Source organism: Crassostrea angulata, chromosome 3 (assembly GCF_025612915.1).
Source record: "Crassostrea angulata isolate pt1a10 chromosome 3, ASM2561291v2, whole genome shotgun sequence".
Lineage (NCBI taxonomy): Eukaryota > Metazoa > Mollusca > Bivalvia > Ostreida > Ostreidae > Magallana > Magallana angulata.
This window is the reverse complement of record NC_069113.1, coordinates 35,633,561-35,651,361: the sequence shown is the minus strand read 5'-3', so window position 1 is coordinate 35,651,361 and position 17,801 is coordinate 35,633,561. Positions and strand designations below refer to the sequence as shown.

Here is a 17,801-nt window from a genome sequence, read left to right as displayed (position 1 = left end):
GTATATATTTATATGATCTCTATATAAAAAAATTAAAAACAAATCATATGTCAATGAGGCAGGTTTTGCAGTCTATACTGAAATAACTAGTACACTCATTACAGATGTTTGATCCACCTCTAAATTTATCGCGGGAAATATAGCGCGAGAGCACTGTGACGTCATCTATGACTTTGTTCGTCTTTGTTTACGTTTCTCGACTCTATACGAGGGTATGGAAGCATGTAACAAATCTTTTGAGTCTCGCCAAAGCATATGCGCTACTCAAAGCGTGTCTTCAAACTTTAAGACACCGTCAATTACGAGTTAAAAGTCGACCATTTTTGGCATAGCACCACGGGTAAAAACATTAGAGCGCATATTATGGGTAGTCTCGTTCAACCAGACGCTCGGCTGTCTCCGTAAAACTCCGACGAGCAGAGAGTCTGGTAAAGCGTCACGTTAATGTTTGTAACGTCAAAACGAGGCTTACCAAAATCCTGGTATTGAATTTGATTGGTTGAAAGAAACACACCTCCTATAACATGTAAACAATGACAGAAGCAAAAGATTTTGCCGTTTAAACTGAAAGATCTACGACTGGAAAGTTTAAAAACGGTTATAAATGGAAAGGATTTATTTGCAGTGTTACCTTACGGGATAGAGTAAAACCAATAATTAATCTATTTTACAGCTGTCAAGGTTGTAAACAAACATTCACTGCTTCGTCGAACTTAAGTTCAGTCATGTTTAATGAGTTTATGGAAAGCGAGACTATAGTATAAGACTAAATTGACGTAAGTTCCATGATTTTTACGGCAAGAAAATAAAGTACTGTATATCATACAAATCTTTAACCGGCACACATTGACAACGATTCAAAATGAAACTAAATCAGCGACCCCTATCGGTAGCGGTTATCAACGTGACGCTTTACCAGATTCTCTGCTCGTCGGAGTTTTACGGAGACAGACGAGCGTCTGGTTGAACGAGACTAATATTATGGGACGTAGACAAAAAATTTTGTTTGATGAACTGTAGGTTTAGCTCGTTCTTTTTCCCGCGCACACTGGTTCTTAGAGCTCGCTTCGCTCGCCGGCGCTGCGTGCCGGCGACCTGCGCTCGCTAATATTTGGAGTTTTATGACTTCAGCAATTGTTTCATATGTTGATACCTCCTACGAAATTGTATTGGAGCTCTATGATTTTAACAATAATCATAGATGTTCGTCAACTAGACAACCTAATCACAAACTCTTGCCACTATTAATTTATAATTTAAGCTCACACATCTACTCCATGTATGTTCATGTTTTAAAGGTGATTCCCTTTGGACAGTAGAAACAGTGAAATATGTTATGAATAATATCGACGTGTACTACTTGATTTCCTCAAATACAGCGAAGAAATAAAGAAAGATAATTTGACTGGTGTCATTTTCGTCATATTTAAGCTCATATCGGTTTTTTTTATATATTATTTCATCAAGAAAATTAATGTTTTCAAAAAATTAATCAACGAATAAGTTTTTCTTTTCTTTTCTGTGTGGGGAAGGTTCCCTTTCGTAAAATTAGGAGTAAATATTTGTTTTTGAAGATCAATCACAGTCATGGAAATCTTTTATCGTTTCATATAATTCAGGTTAACCTTAAATATGTGGTGTGACTGGGACATACATTGTTTATCCGCACAAGTAGGGACAAAGAGTGTAGTAGAATGTTAGCATCATACATGTACTAAGCAAATATAAAATCTGCCAGTACTTTTGCTATAATTTGGTACCCTCTTTTTAAAAAAAATCGATATCATTGTAAGCGTCACCATGATTTCAAATACCTCAATATTCTATTATGTATCTCTTGACAAAAAATGGCCAGTGTCATGTTTGTCCTTCTCCATCTTCATTTTTTTCTCTTGTACACGGAGTTTAACGTATTTTTTTCAATAAAAGACAACTTAATTATCTTTTAACTCCCATTTGTATATCAGTTATTGTACGCATGATTCTTTGTGGTAAAGGAAAACACAAACGGTAAATCATTGTTTGACTTACTTCAATCTTTACTCGACAGTGAGTCAGCCCCTGGCGGAGCTCTTCACGGCAATAGACGAGTTGTCAGCATCTGCCGACCAACTGAACTCCTCGTACAGTCTGTTGAGTTTTGTTGTGGACGGAATCACTTACACATCATCAGATGTTTCTCTGACGGACTCCGTACTGTGTGAATCTACTTTTGGAACCACAGATGTTCTTTGTGGTAAATTTACAAGTTTTTCTGTTGATTCATCCCCCCCCCCCCCCGCACGATGTGTTTTACACCAGTTGATTTATGACTTCTTTGTATATTGGTATTGGATTTCATTAAACAAAATGCATTAATGAGGTTCGATGGTCGATAAAGTAACCATCAGATCTGCTTTGAATTTTCTAAAATGTTTTTAAGCCATAAACTATTATTTATTAAAGAATATCTTCAAAAAAAAATTATCGTTAAAATATGAATATCTATTCATAACTCGTTTTTCAAGGAGATCAATGTAGTCTAAAATGGCCATAACCATCTAACCCTCTTAACCGTCAATTTTCAAAAGATAATTGAACTGTATTTGATCTTAATATTTATTAACTATTATTGTTTGACTAAAACAGACTCGTGCATCACCTTAACATTTTATACTACCAAATAACATAACATATATATATGTACATAAATTATATTTCTTTTGTCTGAACAAAACCCCCGCATACAGATATACATGTACATGTATCTTCCTTATCGTAGAGATATTAAATAGTAAATTTTCATTTAATATATAAACTACATGTTAAATGGTTGATAATGACTTGACGTGCTTGTAAAATTTTTTGCAGTGGAATGCCCAAGTGGAACATACTATCTTCAAGGTCTGTGTGAGGTTTGTCCCATCGGAACTTACCAAGACGAGATGGGCAAAACATACTGCAGAACATGTCCTAGAGGGTATACTACACAGTTTGTCGCCAGTCAAAGTCCTACTGCTTGTTCAGGTAATCGGAAGTTCGATTGATTTATGAGTAAATTTCTGATGGTCACTTTTAATTTTCTTTAACCAGTTATCTAGTAAATAAAAATTATCTTTTCATGTTTTAATATTGATGTTAAGATATTAAAGAAATATTTAAAACATATTTTCTCACTTTAAAAAAGCTGGTTTTCAATTTTGTCCTCATCGATTTTTCAATGTTGCGAAGCCCGTTATAATATTGTTGGTCACGAAAAAGCTCGTTTGTTATGCATGAAATAGGAAACTTGCATAACAGCAATTATTTATTACCGAATGGTATTTCAAATACTAAAACATATTTTTTTTCTTTGCAGTGCCCAGTTCTGCAAGCACTACAGAAAATAATGTAAAACAATGTAAGTAGATATATTTAGCATTCTCATGAGATGAGTTTATTCTTTAAATATCATAGTTTGATTGATGGAATTGCTCTAAAGGCTTACTTTGATGATAATTACTCTTCAGTTTTAGGGTTAGAAAATCAGTATTTTCTCATAATCAGCGCCAGTGGATCCTTGATCGTGATTATAGCAGTTGTGGCTATTGTTTCTATTTGCATATACCGCTGTACAAAAAGGTAGAGAGTTTTTACTATTCACACATGAAAATGTTTCTCTATTTAAAGCATGATAACAATACTGATGTATGATTTGCTATAGAACAGCGATGCAAATAGATTAAATTAATTTGATTTGACATATTTAATTATATAAATATACATAAATGAATTAGACAGCGGGCGATGCCAATGTAAGTCTTTTCCATATGCACTTGGTTTTCGGGAGTACATAATTATGTATAAATAGATACAGAAGGATATCAAGATCTTATAAATATTTTTGGAAACATCATGTGATCATCTTCTACCTGCATAGAGACTTGTATACATGAATCTTTCAATTTAGCAATGCTTACATTCAATTTGATTTAACACTTAAAACAAAGAAATAATCGGTTCTTCAGAAATTTCTATTAAATTTTGATTATAATGAACAGTAAATATCGAAAGGTCTTATTGAATAATTCCTCGTGTCTATTGATAATCTTATGTTAGCCAATGGTTATTCTGATAATATGCTCTAAACTTAAAATGTATTCAGATTCAACTTATTGGGTTATCTTAAATTGGAATATGAAATAAAATTGAACATCCCATTGTATTATAAATAATTTTTGATTTCTTTAACTACATTTACTTCGACAGTACTTATTTTTATTTCTTTGCACTACTGAATTCAAAATCCACTGATATTCCCAAATATTGACTGACATTGTCTGACATCCACTGTACATTGACTGTACCTCACTGTACATTTCACTGACTTCCACTGTACCCCACTGTACCCCACTGTACATTTCTACTGAACAGCACTGTATTCCACTGTACACCACTGTACAGTCCTACTGACTTCCACTGTACCCCACTGTACGCCACTGTACAGGGCACTGACCAGCACTGTACCCCACTGTACGCCACTGTACCGGGCACTGACCATCACTGTACCCCACTGTACGGCACTGTACTATTAATTTGAGAAAAAAATCAGATTTTTAAATCTTCAGAATATTTTTTGTTTTCGATATTTATTTTTATTATGCTGTATACAGTATAGCATATCATTATGTATACAGATAACTTGACAGAAGAATGCAACAGGTCGTTAAATTTATTTAATATGTTTTCTTTATTAATAAATGTCTATTGTTATTGAATGTTACGATCATAAAATTAAGAAAATTTCCCTAGCTATATGGTGAAAGTATTGAATTTTACATGTTGAATTTGACTATTAAAAAGTACATGTCATTATGATCATTCTGCCAGCCATTCGAAAATACCCCCCCCCCCTACCAGCAAGGTTACATAATCATATCTTATTGATGATATATGACAGCCCTCGTTTTAATGATCGGGTTGTTAATTCTCTGTGTCTCATAAGCTGTGTTTTAGCCACTAAAAAACAAAGAATCCACAAAATATATCCATGCTTGTTTTTTTGTACACATGTCCAAATATCATGACTGCCCGCTTGACTACACAGGTACATTTTGAAGATAGTGTGCGAGTTTCTAGCTCATTTGTTAATTGATTTATATAAATATACATTGCAAATGCCGGGTTTTAATTTTACAAAATAACACCTACTGCAGAATACATTATAAATTTTAAACATAATCAGTGACATATTAAGCGGTAATTAACTGTATCATTAATTTCAGCAAGAAATAAAAGGAAGGATTTAAATCAAGGAAGGTTGTAACATATGCGTAGCTGTACAGTTTTCTTAATATATGATTTACTTTTAAATGTTTAAGAAATAAGATATATAAAATGCCCTACGCTACACACTTTTTTGTATAATGAGAGAGAGAGAGAGAGAGAGAGAGAGAGGGAGAGAGAGAGAGAAGTACATCACTTTCTCACAATATTGTATTGGTGTCATTTGCAAGCGTACTAAAGTTCACAATAAAATCTATGTTGGAAGTGGCGGTTGTGATGCCGTAAGGGGATTTTAACGTGCATATACCTTTCTGACTCGGGGCCTCAAGTTTTAGCACTAGAAAATTCATGAGAGAGAGAGAGAGAGAGAGAGAGAGAGAGAGAGAGAGAGAGAGAGAGAGAGATCCATTTATCGGAAATCGATTAGAATAATAAGAAATTGATTGTCTATTAATCTGCTTCTTTTACATATCGATTATTTTTTTTTATGTCTTACGTTTATTTTTGCCAACCAACTCCGTGGTTTTAGAAAAATATCTGTAAACTTTAAGTCGAATGTATGGATAATATCACCCCCTCCCCCCTTTTTCTTCACGAATCCACTTGATACCCTTGCAGTACTGTGTTAGGTCGAAACAATTCATGATAAGCAATCGGTTATAAAAATTAATGCATTTTTTTTTTATTTTGACCTCGATGTGTAATCACTATTAAATAGATATAATAAATCCCACTTTTGTGCAAACATTACATGAAACTAGTCCTACATATAAGTAAATTATAATAATCTTTTAAGACAGATTTTAAATGATTATGATCCGAATGCACCCGGCAACCATAATGATTTTTTTTAATCAGCGACTGGTGGGGGGGGGGGGGTGAGGATTTATAAATGTTTAACATGTTTAATATCCGACTTGATTTAAATAATAAAAAAAACGCATCTAAAATGATTAATATTAAGAGTATTTCTTTATTCATACATGTTATGTTTTTTAAAAAATATATTTCAAATGGATTTAATAATCTTAAGACCACAAATACCCTTAAAAGGGAATTACATAATATCTTGAAGGAGGTGTCAGACTGACAATTTACAAGGTTGAATATTGCGACATTCACACCTTTTGATCTACTGAAAGTATGTATACTATACACAGATACTGACTCGTGATCTTCCTGTGAAGTAAAACTTCAAAGACATTTTAAAGTCCAGACCAGTTATCTTCTCTCTTTTGAAAAAAAAAGTCAGTATATTGAGCAATATGGTGGAATTTTTTTTTATCGTTAAAAAAGTTGTCCCTCCTCCACATATATGTTACATTAAAGTTTTAAAATTCAGATAATTTAAAACTATCTATAAATTGTAATTCATAGTTTTAAATTCTCTTAATTTTAAAACTTTAATGTAACATATATATTAATATTTATTTGATAATATTGATTAAATGAAATTCATTGTAAAAAAAAAATCAACTAGATATTTGTTGCTAAAACATTGATTTTGATATATATAAAAATATTTTCCCATTTTTATTGAATAAGTTGCTATATTTTGTATGATAATTGGATTCCGAGTTTTTAGATAAATACATGCGTGGATCGGAGGATTGGGGGGGGGGGGGGGGTCAGAGGATAATTTATTTTTTTTTAAACTTACATAGTACAACTATCCAAAATATTTCTAAGCTCCCCCAGAAAACAAGTATCCCTGCCCTTTCCCTGGAAAGAATTCTGACCGCGCATGTAATTATATATGAACTTAAAGTAATAGAAGTCCATTTTCTCTCTTGTAAGCAATAGGAAAGAATCAAAACAAATCCAGATTTTGGTCTCAAATAAAGTAAATATTCAATTCATTGTTTAAACATAATAACTTATAAAAACATACTAGGTACAGTGGGTTACAGTGGTGTACAGTATTTGTCAGTACCCTGTACAGTGGTTTACAGTGGGGTACAGTGCTGGTCAGTGCCCCGTACAGTGGTGTACAGTGAGGTACAGTGCTGGTCAGTGGGTAGGTACTGTGCTGTCCAGTGGAGTACAGTGGAGTACAGTGACTCTGTACAGTGGGGTACAGTGAGATACAGTGTGGTACAGTAGCTCTGTACAGTGGGTGTACAGTGGATTTACAGTAGGGTACAGTGGTTATACAGTAGATGTCAGACAATGTCAGTCAATTTTTGGGAATATCAGTGGATTTTGAATTCAGTAGTGTTGACTGTAGATCCCAATCGAAGATCAACACAGAGAGAAGTATATCTAGGGTAAATCGAAACACACTGACTCCCAACGGTCCACCCCCTCCGTATGAGGCTTGGGGGTACAAGAAATAATATTCACATCTGTATGTCGAAAACGTGGTGATCGGGATAGCAAATCATTTATTTTAAATTGTCTAGGAAATAAATGTTTCTTGTTAGTGATAGTGCATTATGTTTACGTGAATATTTGATATTTAAAGGGCTCGTATGTCGACTGTGATATTATATAGCATGTGTGAATGGTTTGAGTTACGATATCCTTGTTCAATGATTTGAAATTATCTCGAGCTTCATTTTAATTGACTTTGTAAACCTTTGCTTTAGAGTTTCAATAATTATGGAGAGAGTATAATATACCTCTTGTTTAGATTTTAATGTCTCGTTTGTGAGGGAACGATATAACTTTTATCTCCCTAAGTATTATTAATAGTGGATGGTACTATTTAGTTCTAGTCACTTGTGTGGGTTTTGTCTTTAATTCTTAAATATTTCATGCATATATGACTAATGTCTGTTTTTCTTGATCATCATGATTTTTATTCAATTACTTGTATATGTTATTTATCTTATTAATCTCCATGTCAGTATTTAAGCAGCAATTTTGCTATTTCTAATGACTAAGTAACTAATGTTAGCTGCTTAGGAAGATTAAATGCAAATTTCTCAGTTTTGCTCTAAAAAAAATTGCGGTTTTATTAACATTCGTGGGCATGAATTTTCTTAGATAAAATCAAAATAACACAGTGTTGCAGATACAAAATTTGATGGATAATGATCTAGACGATACTTTAATAATGTTATTTGAAGAAAAAAATGCACTTCAATTACCATTTATAATTTCGATCAATTCAACAATGAAATTAAAGAAAACTGGTACTCAACAAATATTAATGAACTCAAGCCACAGTGCAGTTTAGTGATAAAAATGTTATTGCTTTTTGATGATGATTTGTGATTTGGTAGTTCTGAAATTGAAATAATAACTAGATTCGATCTCGTTGCGAGCAACGAGTGGGTCTTCCGTCCAATTTCTGAATAGATAAGATTAAACTTATCAATTCAAAGATAAAATCGTAGATCTAAGCGAAAAAAAGAGAAAAAAATTTGCGACACTCGAGGCTTGAACCCGGGTCGCCTGGGCCATGTCCACGACTATATCGACTGAGCTACTCGGACTCTCGCTTCAGAACTTTGACGCTTAATTTCTCGAGAATGCCTCGATCGATTTTAAAACTAATTACATATTCTTAATCAGTAAAAGGGTCACTATAAGGTGTAAAAATTTCAAAGAAAAATATGAAAAAATAAAAAAGTCGAAAAATTCAATTTTTCAAAATCCCTTCCGGTGACGACTGGAAGTGACGGCTGACATTCTCTTGACAGAGGTACATTAGAAAAACGGTAGATCTATCATCTCTGAAAATTTCAGCCTTTTATCTTTACTCGTTTTTGAGAAACCCGACAGACAAAATTGACTTTTTAAAATCGTAAACGGACGATAACTTCTGACCAGAAGTGTTTTTCCAAAAAAAAAAAAATTAGATATCAGCTTTAGATGAAAACACGTTTATATTAAAAATTTGGGCGTAATCGAGTCACAAATCTCCGAGAAATCGTCTGCACAAAATCGGTAAGAAAAAAAAAGAATAATAAGAATAAGAAAAGTGAAAAAGAAACAATAGAATAATAGAAGGGTCTTCTAATGAACATTTGCCTAAAAATGGTAATTCATTGTTTAATCCTGCATTCTCCTACTATTGTGTACAAAGATACAGACAGATATTTTCTAAAACAGTTTTTATTGTCAGGTAACAAAATATTCATTTCATAAAATAGACACGTGCGTGCAATAGTTGTACAGAAACTTTATTATCTTGTATTGCTATATTTTTTTAATAAAAGAAGCTACACAATTTGAATTCTGTATTCCACATGATTCTACAAGTTATGTACAGTATTTACTTTAGAAAAAAAAGTTATTTTCTATAAAGTATTTAATTGAAACTTCTTCTAAAGGCATTCTTCCGTAAACCTTTCCGTATTTGGTAGAGTCTTTTCCTTGATACAATGATTCTACTTGAACTAATTTTGAAAATTCACTTTGACATGTTCTTACCCAACAAAGATCGTGCCTTCCTTTGTTAACAATTGTTAAATATACCGGTAAAATTCTCTTTCAAGCTGACTTTTTCAATCTACTTATTCGTTTTGGACAAATAAATACAGTTCCTAGTGTTTGTCATATTCATTTTAAGAACAAAATTAGAATTTTCAAAATATAAACAAAGGCATTATTAAAGCTTTGTTTACATTACAAAGGATATTAGGGTCTCTTTATATCCCTTATAACTCGACTACTGAAACTCAAATTGTTGTTGACCATTAGAAATGCCTAATTTGTAAACATTGTAAACATTGAAAACGGAAAAAATAATCTTGACGGCAATCGAGACGTTGTCCCTGTAACATATTTGTAGTTCCTTCCCTATAAGTTACTTCCATTTCACATCATTTACATTTCAAGACTTTTCTATTAAAATATCTTTTCGATTTTGATGTCTGTCGCGAGTATCTTCCACTGACTAGCTAAGATCTAAATATGGTTATTTTTAATGACACAAATATTCAATAAAATTTACCGCATACCAGTTTTATTATCCGAGATTAGCATGGTTGGGCGGTTAACCGAGTGCTGTTTGACAACACTAGTAAAAATGACACGTGGTGATAACGGACAGTGTTTATAATTAAAAGCCCGAAAGAAAAAAACAAAACAAAACAGGTGCATAGCAGACACGGGACTCTAAGAAATTAGAGGTAGGATCAGGTGCCATGGAGTAAGCATCCTCTGCTGACCAGTCAGACTCGCCGTGTGCTCTTTGTCGTAATCGGGGAAAACGGGAAAATCCGTTGACAATTAAGTGAAACATTTTGGTCTAACAATAAATGTCAGCATGCGACGCAGAGGAAGACTGCATTTGCTGACAAAGTCGTTGTATCGACCGTAGAAATGACAAAAAGCTGACTTTTATCGCGACTGTTGATAGTCCCATTTTATCAATTTGTTTGTCAGTAGCTTGCTTCGCTTTAAAAACTGTTCATACGAAGAGCATGCCCTTGTGCATCGAATCAACTGTGACAAAAACTACTTATATCTGCATAAAACTAAACTGGAAGATTTATAAAACCGATTTAAAATGAATTCATCTTTTTTACAGGACACAATGCAATACATCTTTTGAGAGAGGCGGTGTGAGGGAAAGTTTAATATCTGAGATTGGTATTGAATCGAATAAATATAGTCTTTGATAACCATCAAAGTGAGTTTGTGATAAAAACACGATGATAATGCTGTTAAATGGCGGTTCAAATCATAATACATTTTGATATATTAACATATTAAACAATTAATGTATCCATTTCTGTTACTGCATTTGTATGTGTTCTGCCTCAACGTGTAAACTTTTTTTCGGCAATTTTAATCTCAATCTGTAGTAAAACTCGTCTCGGATAAGTTTTTTTCTAAAGTTAAAAATAGAAGTATCGTGTGACGGCCAGTAGAGTTTCAGGAAGCCGGCCATAGATTTATTTATCTCCCCATTACTCTGGGGAGGATGGTAGCTGTTGGTCTGGCATCGAAGCTTAAATATATTCATAATCTTTTCCACACGACGCACGGGTGGAAGATCAGCCTTGGTCTGAATTAGGACCACTGATTGGTTCTCCTGAGCTTTATCCAGGACAGTCATCATCATACCGTCATCCTTACGGAGAATGATAACGCATGCACTGGAATCGATCAATGCCTCCAAACCCTGTAGATCTTGGCCTGCACTTCATTTTCAACAAAATACAATTAGAGTTTATTTTTTGTGAACTTTTGTTTATGCCCTAAGATATAACATCTGGATTATTTCGTCTAACTTTACTTTCATTCTATTATTGTAGTGAAAAATGAATCAAGACAAAGGGCACCAAATATAATATTTTTTGTTATATTGTAATGCCTTCTGAAAAAAGAAAGTTGATACTGATGAAAAATATAATCTATAATAATAAACAAAGATACACGTGATTAAGCGAACTGTATAATCAAAAATAAAGACTGCCATAGCTACATATATGAATGTTTAGTCTTTATCATCTTTGAATTTCCTGCTAGACATGTCTTCCCCCATACAAATTGTACGTCACCATCCCTTTATTACTGACAGCTATTACAATATCTCCTAAATACAGACAACTATTTATACTAATATATCCCTTAAACGATTATGGTAGACCTTTAACCAGGCTTGTTTATATTTACCACGTTGTGTCCCTCTTCACTTACCCACTTTTAACTTTTCTTGTTTGCAATAAATCATACTCTCTCTCTCTCTCTCTCTCTCTCTCTCTCTCTCTCTCTCTCTCTTTGTGCACTAAAAAAAACATAAACCACCACCTACTATTCGAAATACTTTTTCACATTTCCTTCTTAAGTCTTAACTCACCGCTAGTTTGGTCTTCCTTGGTACAGACTCGGTACCCAATGTTCTCTAACTTCGCCAGCAGAGTACTAGCCTCCTGCACGTGCTCGTCATCATGCCAAACCAAGGCATCCCACGCCTTGTTCACTTCTGAAAATGTTTATCTACTATTTCATTGGTCGATATTTTTTTAAGTTTCTCTCGACAACTCTACCAAATTACTTGATATGAAATTTCTTGAGCTTTTTTTCCAAAAAGGTTATTAAACATGAATGCGATAATTATACGCATATAATGCATATAATATGAATCATGGCTATTGAAAATATTCGCAAAAACAATGTACTTGTGTTTTTAAGTTGTTAAAAATATTACTAGTAAATGGATCTGCGAAAAAGCCAAAACCAGTTTGTTATAAGATTTTTTTGCATTAATGTTAAATATATTAAGATGTTATGAATTGAACAAATTTTCCTTTTTACAAACTTTTGAAATAATATATCGATTTTAAAACCTATAAAACTGTTTTTGCGGGAATATTGTGTAGTAAAATGTCACATATATTTGCTTATTTCAAATACTGTGGACAACCTAAATAATTAGAGTTAAATAACAAAACCATCTTATAAGGTTAAAAAAAAAACTGGATTTAACTTATAATTTACTTAGTTTTTTGTCTATTCAAGTGCCTGTCTTCTAGCTTTTTAATTAAGCACATTGATTAATACGAACGACCAAAAACCAAAAAACAAAATAATAACTAAGAAAAAACAAAAAAATCCATTAATAATGATAGCTAATGACGCTGGAGACATGATAAGATATGGGACTTTACTTAGCAATTGCCTCTAGTGCCATGGGCTAAAAGAATAAACCTCTCTTATTCAGAGTATTCGGCTTCCAACATTTATACCGAATTCGCCATTGGCAATAACAGCATAGGAGGAAAGTAACCACGATAAGAATGATTGCAATAAGAGACACTGTGGCGACAACGGCAATGTAAATGGAGGAAGACGCTTGCGATCTGGACTCTACAAAAATGTAAGAACATAAATACACCATTTCTGACACTGATCTGATTTCAAACAATGTCGTACTTTAAAAGAAACCATAAACATATACGACAGTACATGTACAATATACTGAAAACATTTATCAAAAATTATCCAAAAAAAAAAAAATACAAGAAATCGTTGATATGTTAGCGTCAATGAAATTTGTTGGCGGATCAGTGAAACTGAATGTACATATAGTAAATGTAGCAAGTATATATTGAAAAAATCTTTTCACAAAATGTATTTAATTTCACACTAGCAAGTTAAATATCTAGTTGGCTAAATCCTAAACATGTAACATCTAGAACGATTTGTCATGTCATATTTGGAAATTGTTAGATATATAGGTACATGTAAGTGGTGGTCTTCAGACTTGTTTCAACAGGGTTTGACTTCAGTGTAAGTTATTATAAAATAATGTGGAGAAAAAGCGAAGCATATGATTTAATTTGTATAATTGAATGGTATTCATAAAATATGATGTAAATGACAATGGTATCCTTTTACATCTATATAAAAAATAAATATATGATATTGTTTCATTCGATATCGTATCGTTTTAAATAATATAATGATGTATTATGTGATGTTATACAATTCAGTTTAAGTTTGCAAAAACGAAAACCTAAAAAATCCAAAACAAACAAACAAAAACAAAAAACAGAAAAAAAGTTAACAAAAAAAAAAAAATCAACAACAACAAAAAAAACAACACACAAATAACCCCCGATTCTCAATACGAGTTCTTAAATTGTTTGTTTACCTGATAATGAGAGAAATATTGTCTTCCTAACGTGGCCTTCTTCAAAATGGTCATCAATTAGGATACAGTCAAATGACTGGAGGTCTTCTTCTGTGACGTCACGTATGGTTAGCGTTGTCACCAGTTTCCCGGTATCATTTCTAAAATTTAGATGACGGTTTAAATGTAGGTTGTTTTTATATTAAATATTGAAATTAATAAGTTTAGCTTTCGACTTCCTAAGCGTTTAAACGCCGTTATGTATATCTTATTTATACTTAACTTTACATTTATTTTCGAATAGATAGAATCAGAAAGAAATGGCTAATTATGTAGGGAAAATCAATTACAAAACAAATGAAAGAAAAAAAAATTAAAATACTAGACTACAGGTAGTTAACATTTCTTTCAAAAAAGTTTCTTTCAATACAATTTGAAACGATTGCAACAATTGGTAGTTACACCAATGGTCGTTTTGCAAAACGAGTATCTATTTGTAGTGTTCAGTTCTGATATATCCTTGCCGTTTCCGTCCCACGAAAAATTTGGAAAACTCAGTTCATAACAATTCCCCATATCTGCCTTGCACGTGAGGGTTGCTGTTTCTCCGAGGCTGACGGTAACATTTTGGACTGATGCGACGTCTGGTTAAACAGTTGCACATTCTTAATTTAAAAAAAATGAAAAGAACATATATATATTTTAATATATATTATATATAATATATATAGTTTAATTTCAAAAACTTTATAGAATTCTCGTACGAACGAACTCTTTTAAAATGGTTTCTTAAAAGATGTAAGTAAGGTGAGTAATTTACTTTGAACAATAACCTAAACATGAGCTGAAGCATTTTTCCCGGTCGCAGAGCAGGATGCTACACAGATAAATTTACTGAAACTCAGCTCCGTGCTGACTTTTCTGATTTTAAGCATTCTGGGGTCATCGTATAGCCTACCTGTGTCATCTTTACACCAAGTAAATTGGTATGGCTCAACCTTCGTTTTTCCATTGGGCAAATGAAACCACTGTATCTGATCGTAAGAGGTAGCAGAACAGTTTAATAGCAGCATTTCCTGGCTGAACACAACCGCTGTATAATTTCCACTGGAAATAACTGGGTTTTCTGAAACATGGACACAAATTCAGCATGTACTCACTACTCAACAATACCTTGTAGATACCTACAGCTCAAAATCTAAATAAAATATATACATTTCTTTTTGGCATAGCCTATTGAGGTGTGTTTTGAAAAGTCTTATTTATTGCCCAGAATTATGTCGAAATCTCAACACATTAATTGATTACCTTCCACACCACTGTTATAGGTTCAGCAATATCAGAAGAATGTGAATGGTAGATTTTCATGCACGAATAGATGCGTTTCTTGTAAAAAATTTAAATGATGTATTTCATGCAACGAGTCATTTTCAGACAATATTTCAAACAAAGCGTCATTTGTAAATTGAGTTTTCAGTAAAGAAAGGTCATGGTCACTGCTTTGCACTTTAAACGCACACTGTCCAGCTGTTTTTGGGTTTAGGTTTGCCTTTGGTGTAGATATTAAAACAATGTTAAAAAAAATCCCTTAAAATGTTGTTTTAAATACGAACGAAGCACCTTTAAGAATGTAACTCATTTTTTTTAAATTTATTTACAGGATGAACAAACTTGAGTAATAGTACTCTTTTTGGGGTTCTGGGTTGCTCAGTCACCTATTCATGAAACGGACGACTACAATTGATGAAAAAATGATACCCAAGAAACTGATTTCATTCAATACAATTCTCGTTCCAAAGATTCAAATTGAATACTACCGACATCTGACAGGATTGTGTTCAATATCACTAAATTGAACAAGTATACTGATAAAGTCTTAATAATTTAATCAATCATTTAATCAATGAACCGATCAATCAAATATTATTTGGATATTTTATTTGAGATGAAGAATCATTCAATTCCTTTTGTTTGTTAGGTGTTTGAAACATAGGATCAATGAGAAGCGTTAAAAAGACGTTGCGGTAAGTTTTCGATCGCGCCTTGTCACTGAGTGATACCAAGTTGGTCAGTTTACCAGGAGTGATCTCATCATTTATATGGACAAGAAACTATTTACATTGATAAACTCTATCCAGGTGCACGTTTTGGTGAAATTTCAAGGGTTTATCTTTCCCCCCAAGGAATCAAGGGTGAATGTCTCAATAATTTCCGAACAACCCTCGTATATACTGGCTATATTTTTAAGTGTATGTCATAATTTCTGACCTATTCAAGTACCCGACCGTACGACTATACCATAATACAATACTTCAAATCTTCACAACTTAAGAGGTTTTAGATAATACTAATGCTTCACCGTAGAAACCGGAAAAAAGTACGTGACGCTGGGGCCTGTCAAACCCCTTGTTTGATTTATATATTCTTTAAAAAATTTCTTCTATCTATATGTTTGGGAAAAACATACGCCTACATTTATCTCTTCGACCGATACCTAAACCCTCTCCAATGGCCCCATCTTTAACCACCGACATGAATTACAGATAGCAATTGAAAATTTAAGTGCTTCGAAAGACCGACCTCGTTTAAAGACTGTAATATGCACATACAAATTGATCTACACATGAAGTTTACGTTGAGCAATTACAAATGGTAGTTTCATTTATATTTTCAGACAGGGGTAACTAAGGTCAAGACGAAACATTAGCATATTGTCAAAAAGAAATAAACTTACCGCAAGATGCTATAGCAGACGACACTACCTGCAGCAGAGTAAAACACCACCATAACAACTCCATCGCTGGCCTTTATTTTGGTTCAAGTGTTGCAGGAAATGGATTACTTCAATGCGGGACGAAGAGTATTATCTGAGCGGTACATGTGTACCATTTGGCAAGCTACCTTTTTTTTTTTAAACTAGTCTTTATCAATTATCAATATTCTTACTTCTCTGTCTATTTCTTTCTTGCTGTTCGTCACATACACACACAAACAAGACGAAATGTGTTTTTAACTTGTCTTTCTCAATTGTCAACAATTTTTACTTCTCTGTCTCTTTCTTTCTCTCTGTCACACACACACATACACACACACACACTCACTTACACACATATCAACATGAACACCATCGGCTGATATGGCAGTTGATAAAAGTTATTCTTCCAAAACAAACGAACGCTTGTGTAATTAATGAAGGAAATGACCATTCCAGGATCAAGTGCATACGGAAATCAAGATTCTTTTAAAGACCACGTACCACATCTACAATTTAATGCAGGAAAGAAAGAAAAAAAAACTAACCGCCAACTTAAGTGTTGTTTAAAAAACAATCTGTAGATACTAGCAAGTGTTTGCATTAAAGTTAAAAAAAAACTAGCTTAAAATATGTTTTATATCCTTTGTGTATGACTTTTTTTTATACACAGCACCGTTTTTACACCGTGTTTTGATTTAACTCAGATAAACCCAGGTAAAGAAATGAGATATAGAGAATGAACATGCAGGTGGCGTTATTCGTCTTCATGGCTATTTAGGCACTTAACTAGATCTATCAACACCGTCCATTAAGTTGGCCGTCAACATTCCCGCCTCAGGTGCGGAACATATCGAGGTATTTTAATAACAGAAAAAGATATTTCAAAAGTATATGACATCGAGTGAGTGAGATCAATTATTTGGTTCGACTAAGGGTAAAAAGCTGTTATTTCGATGTGACAGATTTTGTAGCTAAATGCCATATAATGTAATATGTTTGTTAACGAAGGCGACATGAAGGAAATACCTCTTAAAGGGAGATGGTCACGATTTTTGTCAAATTTAATTTTGCTGTTTTTATTGTGCAATATGCCTTAGGAATGCATATCTAATGATCATATGGAATTTGAATGTCAATCGGAGAGTTATAAGCAGACTCTTTGTCATATGTTAAATATAACAGTAAAAATCTTTTTCAAGCTGTTTTGTCTATCTTCTCATTCATTTTAAGCATAAATAAACAGTTACTGTTCCTAACTTTTTAAACTTA

General features: G+C 33.1%; 1 protein-coding gene and 1 pseudogene across 1 annotated transcript; one reads left to right on the top strand and one right to left on the bottom strand.

Annotated features, from left to right (window-relative positions):
- Positions 1–2,056: 2,056 nt before the first annotated feature.
- LOC128177960 (uncharacterized) lies at positions 2,057–8,485 on the top strand. The gene is made up of 5 exons (XM_052844899.1): positions 2,057–2,236; positions 2,851–3,006; positions 3,338–3,379; positions 3,489–3,600; positions 7,472–8,485. Exons 2-5 carry the CDS (start codon positions 2,925–2,927, stop codon positions 7,578–7,580), a joined length of 345 nt encoding a protein of 114 aa, XP_052700859.1. The 5' UTR covers positions 2,057–2,236; positions 2,851–2,924; the 3' UTR covers positions 7,581–8,485.
- A 729-nt stretch (positions 8,486–9,214) lies between these two features.
- Positions 9,215–16,837, bottom strand: LOC128177961 (uncharacterized; annotated as a pseudogene).
- Between the last annotated feature and the right edge of the window lie 964 nt (positions 16,838–17,801).